The 23,697-nt window shown below is 42.3% G+C and overlaps 1 protein-coding gene and 1 long non-coding RNA gene across 5 annotated transcripts in view; one reads left to right on the forward strand and one right to left on the reverse strand.

Moving 5' to 3' along the window:
- Nucleotides 1–7,867, forward strand: part of LOC110978414 (uncharacterized) — a 45,668-nt gene extending 37,801 nt beyond the window's left edge. For all 3 annotated transcript variants that reach the window (XM_022233402.2, XM_022233404.2, XM_022233403.2), the window contains 2 exons: nucleotides 713–800; nucleotides 5,851–7,867. In XM_022233402.2, the coding sequence (XP_022089094.2) occupies nucleotides 713–800; nucleotides 5,851–5,994 (232 nt within the window). In that variant the 3' untranslated portion in view covers nucleotides 5,995–7,867. The remainder of the gene's footprint in view (nucleotides 1–712; nucleotides 801–5,850) is intronic.
- A 32-nt stretch (nucleotides 7,868–7,899) lies between these two features.
- On the reverse strand, nucleotides 7,900–22,104 carry LOC147800557 (uncharacterized). 2 transcript variants are annotated; one of them, XR_015426209.1, is made up of 2 exons: nucleotides 21,571–22,104; nucleotides 7,900–9,273 (listed from the first exon to the last, which is right to left on the reverse strand). It is a non-coding gene; the product is annotated as an uncharacterized LOC147800557 (long non-coding RNA). The 2 variants fall into 2 exon arrangements; XR_015426207.1 differs by lacking the exon at nucleotides 7,900–9,273 and adding an exon at nucleotides 14,821–14,923.
- Nucleotides 22,105–23,697: the final 1,593 nt, after the last annotated feature.

The raw sequence follows: 23,697 nt of genomic DNA on the forward strand, positions 1-23,697 counted from the left end.
GTTCTCTGTGAATTTTTAGATACAGGTACATGTACATGGAGGTAGTTATTAGTACTTCAAGGGAGGAGAATCTTGTAGGCTCAAACCTTGTCTCACTTGACATTTTACGTTTGTTGCTTTCTTTTGGGAGACATATGCCTTTCGGCGACAGATTAATTTAAACTTTTAGCTTCCCTGGCTATCACACTGTCTATTATTGTCTGTTTTTAAATATTTGTTAGTTTTTCACCCGATAGTATTAGGTTTTAATTTGAAAACCCAAATAAGTATAATTATTATTATTTCCCCTCCTAAATCCTTCAATTTCAATGGGATGCTACACACACCCAAGGGGGTTAGGGTAAAAAAAAATCAATATTTACATTGCTGCGAAGGGAAACATCCTGTGTACTTAATGTACATGTATCACATTTACCAACAAAGGTTTTTCCACAAGTTGAGATTTACTTCAATTTTTTTCCTTTCAGCGGGAGACTTTAGTCACATTTTGGTAGGTGAATGTTATAGCCATCACATCAGTTAAAAACATCTCCCCACAAACTGTGTCTCATTCACATTTGAGTCACCACCAATAGGTTTCTTGCAGCAGCTGGAAAAAATTATCACATCTTGTTTTGGAGTTTTAGCTTGGAGGTAATTCAGTATGTTCAGTGTTGTGATGATTGTGTGATCATGTATTTAGCAAGATATTGTGTCTGTATATTCCTCACAGCGATGGCTCCATTAAAGAGTGGGACTTGTACAGCATGACATGCGTGAGGGCACTACATGGCCACAAAGGGTCCGTCCGGGATGTTAAGGTATGCCTTATAATTATTTCAATTTGACCTCATGTGGGAGCTATAAAACCTACATGCTTTTATAACGAAGTGGAAAGATGCAAAGTAAAAATAGTTTGTGCATATCAAGATATAAAAGTTGAATTTTTTCACAAAATTTCCACGTTTTCTCTTCACTTTCAAAGAGACCTGTGTATGTGATCAGTTGCAAACACATACAAACAGTTCATTTTGAAATCAAAGAAAAAATGAGGAAGTTTTGTTGCAAAACCCAGCGTTTGTTTGTCCACATTTCTTACATGCTGTGTGTTAAAGACCTTTTGCCATTCTCATTGTTCAGGTATACATGTAGGTAACGCTAACAACAGTCCTGTTTTCTCTCTTTATTTTGCATTCTTGCAGAATATCTTCACATTACGATTACAAACACATGTACTTCAGCTATATTTTGAAATTAACATTGGGCTGATGTTTTAGGCATTGTATCGCCTCAGGCAGTCACACCTGGGACTAATTACACACTTTAGGTCATATGTAATCGTTCATGGTAGGATTAGTCAGAAATAGGAGGAGGCATCTCTTTGAAAGAAGACAAAATGTAAGGAGTGCAAAAAGGTTGTCTAGTCTCTCTGCTCTTCTATTTGAAAATAGATGTATGCACATTCATGCAGTTGCCATCAACACATTAGTCCTCGGGCTCCCCTTCCTTGGAGCTTACAGCTGCTAAAGACTCTTGACATCCCCTATTTCCCCCAAACCACCCTCAATTCACCTTTGATAGCAGGATGTGTCCAAAATGAGCATTTTATGGCTAAAGGCTCTGACTACTTTCCATGATTTGCTAATGGCAAAGACAGAAGGCATAGCAGAAGCCACAAAATATGTCAGCTATGCACTCGTAAACATGTGTGACCCATCCCTATGGGAAAACAGGTTGAACAGAGGGATGAAAATGTAGCAAAAGTGGATTTTCATTCTTACGAAGGGACAGATATCTTTGCTAATTAATTTTGGCTAATCAACTGGGGTGTTCATTCTAATCACTGGGGTGATGTAAAAGTTCACCTTTCAAAGAATCATTTAAAGTTTTCTTACTGAACAAAGTTTTGGCAAAGTAGTAGTTTTTGCAGTTTTAAAATAGTAGAAACTTCCCTTGCTTCCCTTCAAAATGGTTTTTCTTCCAAATCCACATATCCATCCCTTCTTCAAACGGAGCACCACATTGTTCCCCAGGATATGGGTCAAGTAGCCAGGGAGGCAGGGAAAGAGTTCTTTAAGGGATTTCATTTCTGAGCACAACCCAGGAAAGTTAGAATGTCCAACAACCTGATGCTCCCCACGGTTGCCTGAAGTGTGAGTATTCCAAAATACCCATGCCCAGGTTACTGACACCGCACACTGCTTCTCCAGAGACTTGCCCCCCTGACTCAGACCCGCTTATCTGTGGCTAGCCAAAAGCTCACTGCAATATATCTTGCCTCATCAACTCTAATTAAGATAGAAGACATGGATTGGGAGGGGCACCTCGCATGAAGACTCCAAGGATTTGTCATAGGCGTTATCAGATGCCAAGTTTTGGTGTGTACAGTTCTGAATGGCAGTGCAGAAAAGCCACCGGGAAAACGGCAGATTCCCTCACCAGATTTCTGGCAGATATTTTGCTCGTAAAATTCTGGAGGGATGTGTGTAATTGATGCTGATCCCTGCGAAAGACACCTTCAATAGCCATTAACAGGAAAATCTGTCATTGGCTTGGAACTTGTTGTGACTTTAAGAAAGTGTTGTCCATTGGATGTGATTGGTTCCTTGAAAAAGTATTGTTGCTCTTGCCAATTTTCTTGTTGGCATGCCAGGGTGTTCACAATATCTGAAGATTTCAGTTTTGTTTCTCTGGAAGAAATTGAATTGAAGCTTCACTCTTCTCTCCAAGTGTGGAAATTATTGCAGAGATTGAGATCCAAACTGTCAAAATTTGTGCTGGCTGTTATGCAACACCCTGCCTTATGTGTGTGACATGCATTGATTTCTGAAAGGAAAAGGCATTGATTTTATTGCAAGAACTTCTCTATCCAGTATGGAGCTGATGGGCACATGATGAACATAGCCTCATTACCTTGGTAGCAATGTATTCCTTCAGCATAAGGCTTCATCACGTTGGCCATTTCTAGGCCCTCGTCTTCACAGAGATTGAGTGCATTACACATTGTGTCACATACAACAGCTCTCCCCCACATGTGGACATCAGTCTTCTTGTTTCTTGAGGAAACTTCTAACATGAGACACATACCAACAAGAAAGCAATATGGCGTTGATCACTTTGCAGGAAAGCAAAAGGTGCTGAATTGATGGTGCGTTGCCATGGTAGACTTTTGGGCCTTCTGCCACTTTACAGTTGATATGCAGGTGCGGGCCAGAGATGGAGACTGTTATTCTGGAGCCATAGGGGCCTATTTCTAGAGCCCGCCCGAGCTATTTTGTTCCAATCAACTGAAAGGTTTCAGCCAAATTCTCTTGGGCTGAGTGTTGCTCGTGCCGGGTGTTGTCAAAGCTCCTCAACTCTTTTATCATTGCTCTTCACGCCTCAAAATGGCCGGGGCTGCATGAATTCTCTTTGAGACACCTCTTTGATGGCCTCTGCAACCCAGCGGGAGTACTGCCATTTTGGGATTAGATCAAAAGAGGATACCGGTAGCTGTAAACTGTCCATTGGGTCGCATCAAAACTTTGAGTGCACATTCAGGGTTGGTGTCAGGAGTGTGATGAATTCTTTGCAAAAAAAGTGGTAACAGTTGTGAACTTCAAATTTCATGTTTATTCATGATTTCCATTGTGACAGGGATGTCAGAGAGCAATTGAGTACTTGGCATTTGACTGATCATCTGATTCATGATTTTCCCAGAAGATGTTTGGCCTTCACAAAAGTTCATTGCACCAATTACCTTGGGCGAATTACCAAATAGATGTACATAAGTATTTTACTCTGTCATCGCTGGATAACACATTTAACTACATTAGGCTTCAATCAAAAAAGTGCACCCTCTTGGATGCGTAGTTCTTCCCATCCATCAAAATGCCATGTGGAGCGGAAAGATACAATTCTGCAGAAATTCATCGTCATTTTAACTTGGAAATGGATCTGTGATCCCTTCCCCCTTGAATCCCTCCACATTTCCTGGTCTAGTTATGCACCAGATTAAAAAAGATGATAAGTTGATAACACATCGCATGGGTGGGGTCAGTCAATCCATACTGCATCAAACATTCATTAAGAGCTTTGAGCATTTGGGGAGAAAGATTGATCCAGTCATAAGACAAGGGGACCAGTAAGTTACCGGCACTTTTGAGTGACACTGCTTGGGTGATGGTTTTGACATTTTTGCCATGCCTTGGGCATTCCAAAGTCCGTTCTTCATATGTATCAATGGAGGTCTTTTTGGATTGAGTCCAGAGAGTGTTTTCCGTTTTAAAATGAAACTCGGTTTTGGTCAATTGCTACCAAATCCAGCAAAAATGAAAAAAAATTAGTCAAGTTACATGTACACGTATACAGTAAATAGCTGAAAAGCTAAGTACAAGACAAAACAAGCAAAGTTGTACAGTATAAATAAATACAATCAGTTTTTCACCAGAAAGGGTGCTCATGCAGTGATAAACAAATGCACACAGGTTCTTCCCTGAAAATATTCTCCTGCAGTGTACCTTGAATGTGTTGAATGAGACCTTCCACAACATTTGTTGTTCGCACCATCCTTATACTTCCCATTACTTCCGTTAGTGAGTGAGGTGCCCTTTTGGTGCACATGGGAGATCCATCATGAACCGTCGGTACCACACTCATAGGCCTTATCCATCTGAAATTCAAATTACTGGGGTGATCTTCATAATCGTCTACTCCAGTGGCGGTAAACATTTTCCTTTTTCAATTATTGAGCAACCCTTTTTTCACACTTTTTTTCCTCGATAACTGGTTTCACTCGGTAATCACCTCCACTTCTCATGGCCTCTGCCGGATTATTGAAATGCAGTATTTATCCAGAGATATCTAGCTTCGAGTTCCACCACCTCCAAAATTATGCTGGCAGGTTACGATTCAACATAGATTTAGTCTGCTGAATGAATTCTAACTGGGATTCTTGCTTTTGAGAGGGGATGGCATCGTGCAAAATCACTTCCAGCTGGTTTGAGAGCAGCCACTTCAGGAAGTACCAACCTGCATTTGAAAACTTGTATTGATGCTCTAATTTGTTTCTCAGTTGTGTTGTGCCACTGACTTCCGAAAAGTCCATTCAACTTGTTGTCTAGCGTAGCCAAGTTTGAAAGCTAAGTCATGATGGAAGTGTCAGTTTTAAGATGAGGCAGGAATATAAACATGGAGTCGATCTTGGGGATGCCAGCACCAATCAGGTCAAAATTTAAGAGGCCCTAGCTATGCATATAATTTTTGCATTCAATCCATGGCCAGGTTCAGTAGAGATAGAGGGCAAGGAACAAGCCACAACAGTGGACTGTAGTAGGGTATTTTATGTTTATACCCAAACTGCATCGTCAAAATACATCTTTTGCTGTCCTTATTGGACAATTAGTTTCAGGTGAGATATGAGTTTAAAGGTACTATTTTTCCCCTCAGCAATAACTGAGATCATCATACAATATGTAAAAATGCCCATCATAAACATTTTGTCCAGGGTATATTTAGGCAATAGACCCTATTCGCGGGCTACCCAATTTCAGTGGTATTCCTGAACGTATTGTATACATTCGAAACCCTTAATGGAATGGTACCAGGTGATTTGGGGGGTCGGAATGAAATTGTAGCATAGAGTCTGGTTCTTTAAATTTAACGTTTTCAAATAAATACATAACGATGGGGAATCTGACTGAAATTGGGTCCCCGTGTATACGGTTTCTTAATTTTAGTTGTTTTACCATTTTGCAGTATTCTCAGCTCAGAAGAGTTATGGTAAATGCACAAAGTCTGCAATCAACCTGTCATCTTTGTTTTAGTTGTGTCAAGACCCTCTGCATTGGCTCAGGACATGTTCAGTAACTTTTAATACCATTTTTTGGTCAGGTTTCTGGTGACCGTATTGTGAGCTGTAGTGATGACGGTAATGTCAGGATCTGGGACCTGTTGACCCCACCCCTCAGACTGGGGGACAAGGGGGAGGATGATACCATCGAAACAAAGACCATTGACCAACGGCAAGACAGATAAGTGCCAATAGGTATGGCCAAGATGTCATTGACAGACTGTCACATCAGCCTTATAGGATTATATTGACTCTCAACCAATCCTAGTTCACTTTGAACAATTTTCACTTCATTTGATTGAATCCATATGTATAAATCTACAGATTTTGGTTTATGGATGCGTTAAAAATGTGCCAGTTATGATACATGTAGTAGGCTTGTGGGATGGAAGCTGTTGAAAGTTTCCTCCTCCCCAGGTCAAGTCTTGAGTGTGACCAGGACATGGTGTCTGGCTCCTTTTGTGCTCCTTGGGAAAACCTACAAACTCTGAAAGGATACACAGAAATGACACCCAAGAATCGGCTCTACGAGTTATTGAGTTCAATTTTTATATTTGTTGAAACTAGGGTACATTGACAGTAAATTGACAATGTGATGACCACATAGTGCACATTATAATGTTTTGCTTGAAATGGCAATGCCAGAAGCTACATGTAAGAAACAGGCACTGGTGGCAGAAGGGGGGCCAATTGCCCCCCACACACACCCAAGTGTGTATTTGCCTGCAACTGGGGACCCCCTAGTGTTCCTCTTTTGTTTGTACTTTAACTTTTTTAGAAGACCACCCATATGTTTTGTACACAGTTGTCAATCGGGGACCCTCTGTCAATCGGGACCTTATTGTCCTCTTTTGTTCAGGGTCCCCAGTTGAATGCAGAAACAAACTCACGTACACGCACACTGGGGAGGGGGCATGCCCCCATACTTAGCAGTTACTAAAATGAGTCAGGGCTTCATGGACTGATCTATTAATGGCCAGTGTCTGACGGTTTCACACTTCCTCCCCCTTTGAAAATCATTCTACCGCCATTGGCCACAGAACGTATTCCAAATTTGACATTATTACAATATTCAACGATTCATGGGATTCTTGCACACAGATCGAATATAACTCAAGGTGTATATTTAAGGTTCCAAAAAGACGTTTGGTTTGGTTTGTCATCCAAATGAGCATGAAAATCTTCAAGCAGTGATAAAACCCTGCAAAGTTGGCAACAAATTGTGCGATAGAAAGAAGGTTCCCTCATGGTTGAAGTGTAACCAATCAGGTCAGTCACATTCAATGGAACAGCTGAGCTGAAAATCTTGCTGTAGCAGATTTACATGTAATTGCTCAGCCGAGGACCCATGTGGGGAAAAATGAGGACTTGGTACTGTTCGCTTCAATCGTCTATGGGTTTACTGTAGTTTACAGATACAAATGTAATATAGTTATTTCATTGGTAGAGACATCTTTCATTTCCAGACCTGATTTTAATGAAGCAAGAGAGCATTTTTTTACTAATAGTGTGTTGCTTTAAGTGTCCAAACTGTCTTGCCAGTATAAAGAATATTTTCAATCACACGTGTGTAGATTGCGTGTTCTCTGTGGATGCTTTATTTTGTGTCACTTTTATAACAAAGTACCTGTGTTATAACAAAATAATATTTGATAATATTCTTCGCCGTTGGATTTGGGTTTAATTACCAATTCATAAGTTTAAAAGAGTTGCGTTTGTTTAGCATAGTTTATATTCACAAGTTTTGGTAGGGTTTTAAATAATCGATATTTACACCATAACAAAGCTTTCTTATTAAAGATTCCTTTATTCAGTAGCTTGTGTAAGGTAATGAATTGTACCTTTTTGTAACAAGAAAATGGTTGTTTCTATTTATCTGTATATTATCACCTTTGAGTGACACCGTCCACCATATGCCGTCCGTATAATTCACGTTCAAATGAGATACACGACTGAGTGTAGTTTTATAAGCTTAATTTAGCGGTATATATCCATTTCTTGTTCCCGTTGAAGCTTCCTGTTATTAATATAATAAAGCAGGAACGCCTCTACATGAAACCAACAGTTTAAAAGTCTATTTGTTTGCTCTTGCCAAAGAATACAACCCCCAGTTTCATGTCGCCTATTAGACAGAAGCTTCGTCCATCGCTCAGAGACTGTCAGACCCCCCCCCAGCGTACTCCCAGCTCGGGGTACGTTGACCCAAGAAGCATTCGTATTTGCATCAAGTGCGGCAAAATCGGGAATCACTTTAGTATAGGCAGTGAAATAGGCCTGTACTTGCGGTTCATAGCTCTCTTCTGCTCCCAGCGAAGCTTTTTGCTAAATGTGTGCACATGTATCAACTCTGCGTTGTGAAATTTTCCGGAGTTCATGATTGAACTATCAAGGATTGTACGCTCGCATTCACACAACCCTTCAAGACGCAAACACATAAGAACAAAGCAACTGACAAACTTGCGTGTCACACTTTGGGCAGGGCGTTGTTTCTGTCGTTGCGATGCACACGCAGTCACATGGTGGTCTTTTCAAAGCATTTTTACCGCCAAAATGACCAAAAAACGCAAAGGCTGCCGTTCTACGAAAAGTTTAACGCCTCTAAACTTTGGGTGTTTTCAAGGAGTCACTAATTTATTTGTGGTGTGGCTCAAATAGCAATGAAATGAACGATTGTCATGCGTGATCCTGTGAGTGTGGTTTACAGCGTGGGTGTATAATTTTTCAACCGGCATGGAAACGCAAAACTTATTCGGGCCTGTCACAGATGAACCAAACTTAAGGTGACATTTACTGAATACCTGTACCTTCCAGTCTATGTTGCTTGACGAGCGCGCGGGGCTGTCTCATTGAGCACCAGAATTTGGACGGTTCTTATAATTTCCCTGACTGTTCACGTTCTCTTAACTTTGTCAGTTGACCAAGCGGGGGGTGGATCCAGGAGTTTTTCCAATGGGAGGTCATCGGACCTGTCAGCTTTTTATGTCCAATTGTTGCGGACAGGTAGGCACATGCATCACATACAGGCCTTACAGGATCTCGTCTTGTAACTATTACCGTGATTGTTATTTCATTTCTTTATATTTTTATTTTTTTAACTTTACATTGGGGGTGGATCCGCGCCAAGTCCATGGACATCTGTTGATCAAATAGTGGAAGGTATTCTGTGGTGGCGCTTGTTCAGTATGTGGGACTTGCTTCGTAGCTTGGTTATTTTTCCCAATAGGGACTGTTTTTGCATCCAACTGTCCCTCAGGCCGATCTGTTTCCTCCCCGTCGACTGTTTACCAACGAGCCGTGTAGCGGGCATGTGTCCTGACACAACTTGTTGCCATGGCTTGGAGGGGAATCAACCCCTGTACAAACACCACGCTGCTCCGGTGTTTTTTGTCTTGCCCCGTGGGCTTTGGTCTTCGGAAGCCGCTGGTTTCTGAAAATTCACGTTGTCGTGTATTTCTGTCGGTCCCCTTGATACATGATGGCGAGAGAGAAATATGAGTGTTTAAGACATCTATTGATGAAACAAAAGTGCAGTGGAGAGAATATGATAAGGCTGCTGACGCAAAGAGAGGATTACTGTTGAGTTTCCATCAGAATCAATAAAACTTTTCCAAGGTTATAGCAATAGCAAAATCAAAAGGATAACTTGTTATTCAGGAAAGTCAGATCTTTGAGAGGATCTCGTCTGAGGAACGATATAGTTTGTGGAGCGGTTTGATTTTCTCTTCAAGTGTCACTGGAGGGAATTGGGGCGATGTCAAACGGAAACGGGGCTTTGTGCGATTTGGCGGCATCCACAGTACGTGTCATGCATTAGACGCTGTCTCCAGACGTCCGGCCGACTGCGGAGACGGTGCTGTCAACAAAGTGTGAGCCTATTAATAGGAGGGGTTCTTCCGCGAAATAGCCCCTTCCCCGCTTACCCCGCATGATCCGGGTGCTTTTCTCTGTAAACTTTTTCCAAGAATGTTGGACGATTTTAGGGAAGCTTTCAAACCAATTAATGCCAGGTGTTACAGCCTCCAGCCCCTCTCCACCCCTTCAAGACAAACGTCTAGACATATCCAGTCCGATAAGCCATAGTTGTACATGTACTTGTAGATCGGCGTCGATCCTGTTTAATATCGACTTGCCATTGTTGACTGCAATCAAGGGTCAATGCGGTGCGACTCCTTCTAAATACAACCATTAAAAATGCACCTTTGTGTCTCCATAAAACTTGATTTCAGTTTTTTGTTGCCGTTTTATAGGGTAATTTGGTTTTCCTATTTTCCTGTTAATGACAATTTCCATATTCATGTGCAAAATTGTAATGTCGTCCCGGGGAGAAAACCGCAATGTTACAACGCATTGATATGTGCATAAACAAGATGCTGGAATTTTTCATAATTATTATAATGGCCTGAATTCCTTTCTTTTTTCTTGGACGATCGCTGAAGTTGTGTGTTAACTTCCGATTCCATGGTTCAATGTAAACGGCGATCAATGCATGTAACTCTGTGCAGTGCATGTGCACTGAGCGTTGTTAAAACTGAAGTGACGTCACACGAACCGGATACGGGCGATTCACAATAGCGCGCCTCCAAGAGTTTGCGTTGGCCAATCACAATGTGCGAAATCTGTTGACCCTTTCCAAACGCGCATTGGACACGCGCTATTGTGAATCGCTCGTTTCCAGAAATGTTTTCACTGAGCGAAATTTTGTTTCACAATTTTATTGTAAAAATGTATAAAACAATAAACAGTGTCTTTCCCTTGATGTCACTGCAACGGCGCCCTCAGTTGTCTCGAAAAGCATGAACAATTTTGAATGTTTTAAAAAGTGGAATTTTCAATACGCTAAACCCCAAAGGGGTACCAATCAATAGATCCATACGTAGAAGAGGACTAAACACCTGAAGTTGCACAAAAAACACATGTGAAAAAAATTCAATACTAGCAAGCGAAGTAGTTTGGTACTGCAGAGTGATGGTTGTATGACCGTTTTGTGGTGCTAGATCAGTGCTGTGCATGTAGTCTTTTTGACACCGGTAACTGTTTTATGTTAATTGGCATTTCACTGTAAAGGACGGGTGCTTTGGAGAGATTGTGGTCAAATGTAGTTTTAGGTTGGGTATGGTTTGGAGTGGATCGGATGCACGACGAATGGAGTTTAGGGCGTTAAGAGCTGCAATGTTAGTGATAAGCCCCTACAAGTGCAAATCAATCGGGAATTTACTAACAGTAACAGCCGCACTGCAGCGGTAGAACATTCCCTGTAGAAACTTGACATGCACGAAGCTCTATTTAGAATGACAATGTCTGTAGTATGTTCACAAATGATCAGTCATGATTCATGTTACCACAGTTGGTTCCCCTGTGCCCCGCATTAACTCGGTGACTTGTAAATGGCAGGTAGCAGTGTTTTCACGGTGCATAAGTGTAGCTTGCTATGACCATTGAAGTGCAAGCCGCGCTGTCACAGACTCGAGCAGGGACTGCATGCTGCTGTATAAACGGCCGATACTGGGCGGCTATATTTGGCTAAGTAAGATGTGGTTGAGGTACATGTACTTGGTAACCGTTGATAGGGATCTAGGTAATAGCCCGGTCTGTCCTTGGCCATGTAGAGCTTCCTGTTTGTGGGGGCCCCCTTCCCTCACGTCGGTTGGGCAATCACTTGCGGTTCGCCTAACTAACGCAGCCCACGGAAACCCTACGGCAGCGCGTAAGAAAACCCTACAGGAAACGACTGGCGTGCGTGTGTCCCTGACGCGCCAAGGATGAAAGCCCACCCGGCCGCCAAGGCGTCCCCGGTGGCTTCAGCGTTCCGCAGGTATACAAAAACAAAACGTGCTTTCTCAACGGTTTCCTTGTAGGTCAGAAGACTTGTTCGCCCTTGCGTTGTACTTTCCCACGATATGATAGTGCCAGCACCAGATGTACCCCGGACTTAGTATCCATAGGCCTCATTCGGAATCTTTCAGAGTTTTAAGTGTGCTGTAACATGCCTAGTTGGGAACAGTTTCATTCATTTCTCCCGTGAACTCTTAGAAGTATTAAAGGGCCGCCAATTAGCTGTTAGACACAAGGAGGACTTAGTTTACAGGGAATTTATGAAAGATTTAACCATGATTTCATCGAAACGATGCCAGGTGACCCAAAGAAAGCGTGTGTCTCGGCATTTTGGGTTTTTTTCGGGTGGGGGTTGTTTAGTTTAGTTTGTTTTTTTTTTGGGGGGGGGGGTAAATGAGTTTAAAATTCTTTTGAAATTCATTGTTACTCTGTGCTTTTACGAAACACCAAACGAAACAATAATTGTATCGTCTACTTTGTGTTGGTTAATTTGATAAAATACCTGCATACATTGTTCTTTAATGACCTTTTTTCCAACAGTTATGGTTTGAAAAATAAGAACACACCCCTCCTCATGCACGCTGAGCAGTAGCATAATCAAGATCAAAATGAAACCAAGAAGCAGACGGAAAAACCAAGAAAAAAAAACAGACCAGCACGGTGACCGTTGAATGCCGGATCACCGCACTATTCTGCTGTTATTCGAAAGGATGAGAACTCAAAACATCCACCGATTCTCCCAATTCAAAGGTGTACGATATTTCATTTACCTCTGTGCCGCACCGAACGTAAATCAACGCTTGGAATTTGCCCGTGCGTCTGCATATAGCACCCCCTCGGCATTTCGTTTGGAGTACTTGTCATGTTCTGCACAGGTACACACTGTGTTTGTTTAACACGTGAATATGAGTTTTCAAAGATATACGGCGTGTGTAAATAAACTCCATGACCATCATAAATACGAAGTGTAGAACCTGGCCCAGGAATGTGTTGCCGCTCATCAGTTGCCGATGTTTATAAACCGTAAAATATTTCTGAAGGAAAATAGCGTCCAAGTTCAGGAGGCGAAACATTCTTTTTTTATTGTTAATAATTGTTTCTATTTATTTACTAATATTTCTATTTTCAGCCCAGCTCGGGGAGAGTTCCTTTAAGTCGACCTCGGCGATGTTTGTCGTCACGAGTTTCAAGTTTGAAGCGAAATACCTACCGGCAAGAAGTGAATTATGAAAGCGAGTTACACGTACAGATGGTTTCCATATTTCTTGCTGCTGGTCCAGGTGTGTTCATTGTGGCCGCACGGACTGGATTCCATGCTGGGCCGATAATCACGCAACACAGAAATTTAGAAGAAGACAGCTGGTCATTCAAATTCATTCCTTTGTCTGGTGTTTTGCCCCATTGCACACATGCGGGCCAGTTGCTTAAACAAAGCGGCCGACACTCAGTCGATCTTTGATACGTAGAACTTCTAAACTGAGTAGGCCTATCCGTTAGCTGCTTGTGATATGCATCTTTTCTGTGTTATACATCCAATGGTATTCTGCAATCTCTTTGTAGATGTAAGAGCTCAAACCATTCTGCTGTGCAGCATTTGCCGATACCAAATGTCCACAAGCTGGCAAAAACCAGTAGAACCTTTTAATACGTTTTTCTTGAAGCTGAAAATACGTGTGCAGATGCACTCCGGCTGGTGGGGGTGGGTGGCTGTGTGTGAGGGATTAATAGAAATCGAACCCACCCGCCATCTTTTTTTCCCCAATGATTCTGAAAGATAATACAGAGAAGCAATGCAAAGGGTCGTAGAAAACTCCCACGATCAAACGTGTGAGATTTGTATAGCTCTGCCCCCCCCCCGCCAATGCCTTGATTGTCCTGTATAAATCATCCTTAAAATGATATCTTGTATTTGGAATTTGTCACACAATGCTTATTTCAAATTTATTACAACCCTTCTAAGAGAATGTAGTCCTACTCGTGTGCGTCATTTTGATTGCGCTCTGTGGTCTGAAGTATCGCCATTCACCACCGGGACTTCCATTTGCTCATAACGAACACACCATATTATATGAAACACTCCTGAAGTTCTGTCGGTGAAATACGAGGCCCGCGTGTTTCCCATCAACTCAGTTGACTTGAGCATTGGTTTACATTGTCCATTAAGAGCAAGAGGAGGTTGGAATGGCTGGATTTACAACCACCGTGCCAAGATATCCAGTGGTACTTGCTTCTAAATGCCATGCGTTCAACTCTTTAAGCAGCAGTTTGTACTCTTCATAGCGTGCAGTTTGTGACATTAACTGCCAACTTAAACGTATATGCCCCCTAAACTTGATGTTCTCTAAACAGTTAATGGTGCATTAGTGTCGATGGCTTCCGATTCCAAGTTAACCCCAAAAGATGCAATAAAAGGGGGAAATGGGCACTGCGTCGATGACAGTCGGTAAATCAGGCTTCGTGTTCGTGTTTGTGCGCTGGTTTTGTCCGCGTTAATCGCTGCAAATGGAGAGACTGCTACTTTCTGATTGGGATTCCAGGTGCTGGAAAACATTTAGAGGCGACATAAAAAATCAACTTTGACCTAAAAGAACTCAGTAACAAAATAAATACTCGTGATTCCAAGTCCTTTTTTCCTTCAAGCTCAACAGACACATAAACTCTCGAACTGAATATTCTGGAGTCTAAATTGTTGGTTTTTTTTTAAATTTGTCGAAACCTGAAAGTATTTTTCCTAGTTTCCGGTCGTGCATGCAAATGCGTGTACATGAGTGGGTACCTCAACTACACGCGCGTAAAAGATTTGTATGTGGCGTAATGGGTAGTTCGCGCGCTGCGCGCAGCCAGACAAGTCGAGTCGAAATGTATGCAAGTTCTCTTTTTAATCCACTTGAATTCTGATACACGCACAATGAAGTTCTTGAAGCGATGAGGAATTTTGTTAAACCGGTCCAGAAGCTGCAAAAGTGTCTTTGTCACTTTCGTCGGTAGCTCAAATCAAAAGTTTAAACATTAAAAATAATTTTGTAGTATCTCCTACACACAAGGCGTTCTACTGACTACATTTCATTGGAAGTGGAGGATTATTTGAGCTGGAATCAGATTGAATAATTTTCTCTATCCGGAACTGGGAAAATGACTGTACATAATACATACATACATAATACTTCCAACGTCAAAGATATACTGGGTATAGCGCCACCGCCATATGTATGCACTAGTGAACGACTGCAGCTGGTCTCCATATTAATCGTTACGGAGTGTGCGTCACATACCGGCACTGCCCTAAAGGGAAAAGGAACAAGATAAGAAAAATGGACCCACATCGAATCTTTTCATGCTCCATTATTCTCCAGCATTGAAGGCGCACGGAAAGGACATGAAATCAAGTTCGGCAAACTTTTTATCATCAATGAACACCAGTACATTTTATTTGTTTACAATGCTTAGGAAAAAAACGAAGTAAAGGAAGGGCTTAAGTTGAAACCTATTCCTTCTGAACTGTCCTCTGGAACTGTTGGTTCGGAAAATTGATATTTTCTCAGAGAAAAAGAGTAGTTATAAAAGTGAACATTGGTGCGGCTGTCTTGTCTTCTTGATTTCGTAACCTTCACAGCATTTTGCGTCCTTTCCTTCAAGCTGTGCCTGCGGTAAGCCATAGGTAACTGGCAACATTTTCAGAAAATTACCGAAGGTAACAATGACCACATTTGAGGAAGTCGGCTAACCAACAAAGTCAAACGAACGGTGAACTCGTAGTGGCTTGTCTGATGACTTTAACATCATGTATGTGTACCTCATTGGTAGACGATTATGACGTGAACGAGAACAAAACTTAGTCCAAACGCCACCAAAATCCTATATAACTATAAATCGAAGGTCGGTGTTCCGAACATCCAGCAAGCGTTGATAGTCTTGGATTTACTCCTCGCATACGTTGGTGATAAATCAATGCATCAGACGACAATATGAATGGTTTTTATGACCATTGTTTAATTGGTGACGGCTGAAGCAAAGTCATGTTGGTTTCACAATAAAGGAAACCGAAAACATAAATTGTATGCCAAACTGAAGGACAGGGGTGGTGCTTGCCTCTGTATGAAACGACGTATAATTTTGATTGGGTGTTTAGACTTATGACGCAACAACTTCTATCATAGCTCCACCATACCTATTTAAAAGAGGACGGGCAGGACCAAGATTTCAAGGCCTGTGCCCCTGTGTGCCGACATTCCCCAAAGTTCATGCAGAAAAGAAAAGCTCCACCGCCAGCGAAACTATAACAGGACTACAAGTATAACGAATTACACATAATAATTGCCTAGAGGTCAAGCTGTATGCGCGAAAAGAAAAGTTAAGCCAAGTCATGAAGACTTCCTTCAGAACTTTGATTCTGAGTCTATTGTAGGTCTTTGCTTTTTCCTTGATGAGACAGCGTTTCTTTTCGACAGTTTAAAAATACATTTTCATACCTTTTTTCAGTAAAATCTCAAAATATGTACATCTGGTTATAAGCAACTTGACACAAGAGCCAGGGGACAAAATTTGCCATCGCTGCTCGGGCTTGTGCAGCCTCAGCAAGGAATCTCGGCAGGCCTTTCACCGGTTTTCACGGTAGACTGTCTACGGTGGCGCACTGCCTCAGGAAATGTGGTACTGGCGAGTGAACTCGGCGAGGTGTTAAAATGAACACCACGTGACGCCTTTTGGTCCAATCAAAACACCATAATGTCGGTGTTAATTCGACACCGCAGCTATGCTGAGTGGGTTGGTTGGATGGAAATGCTGGTCGATGTACATGTATGTTATCATCCTGTCACTGTGACTTCAAACTGCAAGTTTACAGCTTTTATTTTGCATTTAGTTTGAAGGTCAAAATTGTTGTCTTCCCATGATATTTTTGCAACCATATGCTTGCCTCTCCATCCCGTGACACAAATGTTATCGCATTTGATAGTTGAGTCATCATCGATCATCTGCAAGACCGCGACTGCTTTCCGATTTCTTTAACACAAGAAAATATACCACTCTGCCAAATGAAGCTCACATTATAAAACGTGTCAACAGAGTTCAACTCTACGCAAATATTTTGATGATGCATTCTTGTGTGCGATGTGCGGTCGGTTAAATCTTTGCAGCCAATACAGAGAAAGATGGATTCCTAATCAGCGCGCTCAGGTCATCAAGCCACTATCTGACCTAGTAGGGGCACACAAAGTGACACTTGCCGCGTCTTGTTAAGTGTGGTGATAACCAGGTAACGGCGGGTAACCTTGCCTAATGAGATCAATTACCACCCAGTCTCTAGCGCTTATGTGCTGATGTCTTTCACACCTGCCAAGAAATTGTTGCCAAAATTGATCTGTCTGGGTCAGTGTCTACAAAGAATCAGAACGCACGGCACTCCAGGAAGATTTATAGTTGTGGTTATAGACTTCCAGTTTTCAAAAATCCTTTTTGGGGGGCAGTGTTCAGACTTGACACTTGGACCTATTAGTATTACAGAATACCTCGATATTCGTTTCATCAAATAATGACTAGATTAAATTTTGAGTAATGGCTTTTGGAGAATGAATTCCCCAGCGATCTTGGGTGGGGGGAGTGATCCCGCCGTTTCCTGGGAGCCAGTTCAGTCATTGCGCAGATTGCGTGCAGAATGGTAAAATCTTGGCTAGTCCCTCGGGCACCCGCCAACGAGCTAAACCGCCTCCGGGTCTCTATGTGGGTTGTCGGACGGAGGATACAGGTTAAATAATTAGAAAAATCATCTTAACGACCCTATCACGTGTGAACCACATAAGAAACTCCCCTTCCCCACACACAAAATTCCAAGTGATTCCCTTTTATGGCTTTCTCGTGCGGTTCCCTCTCGACAAACAGGTCCTAGAGTTCTCGCTTTGGAACACATTCATAGTTTACCATCTGCTGGCGATCAAATGACCGATACTGATTGGTTTGTTCCGGCCGCGTGCGATTTGCGAGTTCGGTAACACGGTGACTCGCATTAAGCACTGCAACTTTCTAGAAATTGTGAGGAATTCGTGTTTCATGTATTTCTTAAGGCTAGTTCGGGTCAATTAAATGAAACAGAAAGTTAATCGAATCTCTATTCTGTGTTGCTGAAAACAATCAAAGGAAAAATCGTCTAGTCTTTGTGAGAAAATGACACGTCTATGTTTATTCCAGGGATATCAAGAGCATCGATAACAATACAATTGTAATTACATTTATAGTAGGATCAAATTTATAAGAATGCAGATTTCTGCGCGGATTTATTTGTGTAGGGTTCACTTGTGTAAGTAACCAGTATCGATGGTTCGCTCGGATTTCGCGTTGGGTACGCCGTAAAGCAAAACCGTGAGTTTTGTCACACTGCGGCCTGCAACAATGGAAAAAGGGTTATTTTGAGAAAAATCAAGATATTTTATATTCTGGCTTACTCAACAGCGAGCAACCTCCTTGACATGCTTGTTCTTTATGAGAGTAACATCATGCAAATTAATGCCATGAGCGTCAGTGCGTGTGCCCTTACAGAGAAGTGCTTAAAACAAGATTGAAAGGACAAGATAGGTTCCACGGGTCGATGCATTCAGTGAATCCATAACGCGGGTAACTGACTTGTTTGTGAGAGCTTAATGCCATGAACACATCGACATTTTACCGAGACGCGCCAAACATTTACAAGCAAAGTTACTATACTTTGTTAATTCGTGGGGGTCCCGCAACGCACTTGACACCCAAACGAGTGGTATTTGACGTATGTCGTAAGTGACTTTTAAGCGCTTAGTTTATGACAGTTCATGGCCCCCATACATGCCACGCCATACTACCAGAGAAACATTCGCAAGATTTATGAAAGAATCGGCTGTTATTGCTGTTAAAAATACTTTTTAACGGCATCATTCTTCAAATATAGTATCAACACTTAGCTAGAATGTTTTGTAGTTCACTTGCGTCACATCACAAATGTAACACTTTTCCAGCAGAATGTTGTATTCTGAAAATCCATAGCGTCTTTTTACAATTATTACCTGCAGGAAACTCACGTTTCCCCACCCAAGAAGGAAGACTTTGCTCAACGAAAATAGACGTCAGGCCGTCTGGGATTACAGTCTTTAAAAAAAATGAAGTATTGCATTATATAGGATTTTACAATGTGTCGCATGCCTTATTCAACACCCCGCACCAGATTTAACGCCCGATAAAATCCCACGTGTGAATATTTATGCGTACCCAATTGGGTACTGGGTTCGAGCTGGGCATAGGCCTACTTTTCAATCTAATGTCTTGACTTGGGGGCTGCCTGCATACTTTACAAGTTGAACGGATTGCTCATGGGGGGAGCCAACAAAAACTGTTAGAGTTTTGAAAAGTAAATTATCTACAAGAAAGGCACAAAAATTTTCTAATAAGCCTACAACATGTTCCAATTTTCTTCTAAGAGAAACAATAATCCGCAACATCGAAAAGTCATCGTTCGATAGTTTTAATTCATTGAAAGGGGGCTGTAAGCGGCCTTTTTCATTTCCAGTCAATTCCAGAAGTTCCTGAAGGTCAAGTTGTCCGACACACAAATGTGTAGAAATCGTTCTTTAGTATAGTATAATTACAGGTAATGCTGCCCTCGTTGACCGTCTCGTGTATCTTGTCCAGCCTTCGCTGTGTTACAAGATTAAAGAGAGACATTCATACAATTAAGGCGCCAATTTCAATTCAACCGCAAAACTGGCCTGTCCTCGCCTCGTCCATTCATATAGGTCCAGCAACCTTTTTCTTGACGTCAACCACGCGTAGTCGCTTAGCCTAGCCGCTCGACGACAAAAATGCCGATACTTTTCTCCGATAAGGAAGAATTGCGGGAAATACCAGATTTATGCAGAAAATTTGGAGCAGTTTGTCAACAGTTTTGAATGAGATAAAGCATCGGTGAAGCCCCCAGAGTGCAGCGAAGGCCGATGGTTAACCTTGGTTACTAGCCGTGAACGCTCAAGTTGAATCCCGAGGGGCGCTGTCTTGAACCGGATGCTTTTGAATCATCATATCCAACGGGATGAAGTTGATTTACCTCGTCGTTTAATAATTTTCAGGCATCTACAGAGGTATTCCTCTATTTATATTTACCGTTCCTCTCCTTGTGGTGTGAATGCTATACGCGGTAGTCAAGGCCCAAATTAATTGTATTTTTGTGATTGGCCAGTATTTGATTTTACTTCGATCTCTACATTTTGAACTATTTCATCAATAGCTTGGGCCTTATTCGTGAATCTCGTCGAGAGGTGGAACTGCGTGGACACTTTCAGTGCACTACACAGATAATCTCTTACAAACCCCCATTTCAGAATAAGAGAATATTTTACTCTAACGATGATGTTCTCGTGAGTCAAACTAATCTTTCAAATTTGAAACGAATCAAGTATTTGATGATTCAGAGACAGTGGTCTAAACTAGTACCCCTTTAATCCTTTTCTTGCCCCCGAAAACTACAAGGGGAACGATTTCGATGCTGCCTCGTAGGAATTTCATGATGAACGGTGCGTAAGACAGTAATTTAATTCAGGCAATTTGTCAACAACGGCGTCCCAGTAAGACATATAGGTGGCGCCCTAACAGGGCATCAGACTTCAAGGGCCGTGACGGCCTCGCGATTCTTTATCTTGCGTTGACAGTTTTGAGATCATCACTGTCCCATACGTCCAGCCATGGCAAAAGTGTCCTCAGGACGAGAAAGGGCCGTTACCAAAAATAGTGACAACAGTCGAACTGAAGTCACGTGCAACCCCTCCATTGACTGACCAGCAGTTCTAAGAATTCTTGCTTTGCGAAATTAATTTCGATTCGGTCTTCCCCTCATAGAGATTTCTAACTCAACTCATAACTAATTGGCTCTGTGCCACATTAAAGAACAATAGATTTGAAGTACGTTCTGGCGAATTATCTTTATGTTCGATGTCACCTCCAATTTGAAAAATCAAGTACCTTTCTGAGTTCGAAGCACAGTTGTCTTTCCGAGATGGAAAATATCAACCACATACGAATGCGTTAAAATTTTTTGCTTTTTACAAAGTATCTGTTAACGTGGCCAGCTGGATCAGTACCACTGCAACTGAACATAGATGCCAGGAAATTCAAAGGATTTCCTAAAATACAGATTCCTTGTGAAATCTTCAGACCATTAACCTTATATATAATTTTCTGTTAATCAATCGTTGGTCATCGATCGATCCATCCATCAGGAGAGGAAGATGTTAAATAGCCTTGATTTTCCGTGAACCCAGCACGATGACAGACTTGGCTTAAACGAAACTGTACCGAGAGTCCGCTAGTTGTGGTTGCTATGGCAAAACAAACCGTGACAATCTATTGAGGGAATGTGAAGAGCAGAGGGGTCTACACCGGACCACGGTAGCCCTGGAGAGTAACGCTCTTTCGAAATAGCACCAACGGGAAATGATGTGGGAGTTCGACCAATTTATCGACATTGCGCAGCATCCGTATGTGTACGTCTACATATTCCAACACGGAGGTTTAATGCAACCGTCTCGAGGTGTGTCATTACGATAAATAAAGCACATTGGTGACAAAAACCATGAGTCTGTGATCCAGCCAATACCCAAGGACGAAATGTCGTTCCGATCAGCACCAACGTGCTTATACTTAAACACCTTTTAATTGTGGACGATGGAGAAATGACTCATCAAATCAAGTAGTTCAAGCGAAAACCAATGGCACAGCGTTGTAGGACCAAGGGTCGGGTTTCTTTCATCAATATCGAATGTCTTAACCGGGGTCGCAACGCACTTGAGTTGTTTGGAAAATTAACAGGGTGTATAAATTGCCTTGAAACATCAATAAAGACAAACGATCTAACAAGAATCTCTCTAATTTTCCAGTACAGTTCTCCGAATCTGATCAAATTCCACTTCAGCACTTACCGACAAAAGATGGCATTTAGATGAGAAGTTTCGCTTCGTGAAAGCGGAGCCCTCTGAGAGGCCCCCGACAAGGTCACCAGGTAAGACAATGCCAGCCACTGCAGCTGACAACCACACCCGGGCATGGGGAGTCAGACCCACTAGCTCCCCGCGGGCCATGCTCCAACGACACCGAGCTTGTAACTTGCATGAAGTTGGTGTAGAGCTGCACTTCTTCAGGACTCCCTCATATTAACATATAGCTCGCCGCAAAGCCCGTACTGAAACGGTTAAACATCAGTTCCGGCTAATGTGATAATGTGTAAAGGGGAAAGTGCAAATGTCTGTTAACGCGCTGCGCTGAGTGCTACTCGCATGCTTTTTATGAGGGGTGCAGAGGACATAGTGCATCACGTATGAAATTGATGAAATCCACAGCTGTGGCAGGAGCATTTTCTACTGCGAAAAGTCTTCACCCACTACCTTAGCATGCGTACGGTTGTCAGGTGCGTCAATGCGGGAAATCCAAATAATTAAGAACAACTTGAAAGAACAACCGTGCTCCCACCATACTAGACCAAATGGCAAAAACCCAAACTGAATAGAAGTAAATAACCAATGACCGTACTCCATCTGGTCTATCTCCCTGTCGGACCCACCTCTACTGGCCCATGCACCCTGTCTCAAACGACCTCTCACGGCGATAGTGCACGCCCCCAAAGCCGTTATAGCCGCAAGCGAGTAGCGTCATCCCGAAAGCACCGAGTTCACCGCTATGAACTAGGCACTTGCTCTTCTTTTTCTCAGTGCATCGAGCTTGAAACAATCGGATAGCAACATTTGCTCGAGCTGTCTAAATCGTTTAACTCCATGGTTCATTGGAAACCGGCCAGTCCCCGTCGACCCTATAGAATTACTGGGAAAATGTTAAGGGGGAAACGGCCAGTGAAAACAATGTGACAAACACAGCTGTCTAAAGTTGTTTGGAAACTTGGAGAAGTACAGTATAAAAACCACAAGTTGCTCCGCTTTCGATACTAAATCATTTCTTTAAAAGACAGCACGCATATAGGTGGGCGGGAAGCGGGCTTCGGGCGCATTTCCTGTGGAGTCGGTGTCGTAAGAACCCGACCCAGTCCGATGTTCATAAATCTGTCCTCGGGTATCTGTTGAAATACGTCAACCATCTACCCTCCAGAGGGTCTGTGTATCTTTCTTGTACTCGTAGGATGTTCCTGTTGCAGATCATGGCCAAACGCGAAGGAAAAGTCCCGGGTAAAAAGAAACCTTTGCCGTGAAACCTAAGCCAGGTCCGGCGGACTGGGCTGGGTCGACCTCGTTTATTTCGCGCTCTGATTTGTACGATTTAATAACGAGACATTCACGCAAAGTAACTCTTTGAACATTCAGATAAGCAATGACATCATCATTAGTGATCTTTGATGGGGTTAAAGATTTAACCCTGTGATCGGGGTTACCGCGCTGTCGTGGAGTTGACAATGCTCCGAATCTGAAATGTTGAGGGTGGGAGTTCCAACAACCAACCTTATCTTCCAAGGCTGAGTGAGACGTTTGTACTTCCCGACTGAAATAAAGGGTTTCCTAGAAGTGGCAAATCGACATAAATAAACAAAAAACTGTGGTAAACAGTTTAAGAAGGGGGATGATATCAACAAGGCATATGTCCGAGTGTGATATTTATACCAAAATCGCTGGACGCTGACAAAAAGGTGACTATGCTCACTTCTGAAAAGCCAAACCGCAAGTTTGATGTAGCCGCTATGATGTCAGACTTCTAACAATGCATTTGTGTTCCTTGTATAAATACACGTACACTTCACTGTGCGCAAGTACCTGAAATCCTGCTTGCTAAGCAGGAGTTAGGTTTCATGATGCGGTCAAATGCCATGATCATTGGCGATTATCACGGCCTTGTAATCTTGAAGGACTGTGTGGCTTCTGGTCCTTGCATGGATATCTTTGACACGACTGAAATTCCGTTGTAAGTTGTATTCGTATGTTTACGGAAAATCACAAGGCATTTTGTCTTTGAGCTATAGGAAATGGGATATCCTAACCATCTTATAAGGCAAGAGTGAAAAACTCACTCTCAAGAAGAGTGAGTACCTCATGAGTCTACTCCAAAAG

Source organism: Acanthaster planci, linkage group LG01, assembly GCF_054643075.1.
Source record: "Acanthaster planci isolate LZ-2023a linkage group LG01, COTS_SCS, whole genome shotgun sequence".
Classification (NCBI taxonomy): Eukaryota; Metazoa; Echinodermata; class Asteroidea; order Valvatida; family Acanthasteridae; genus Acanthaster; species Acanthaster planci.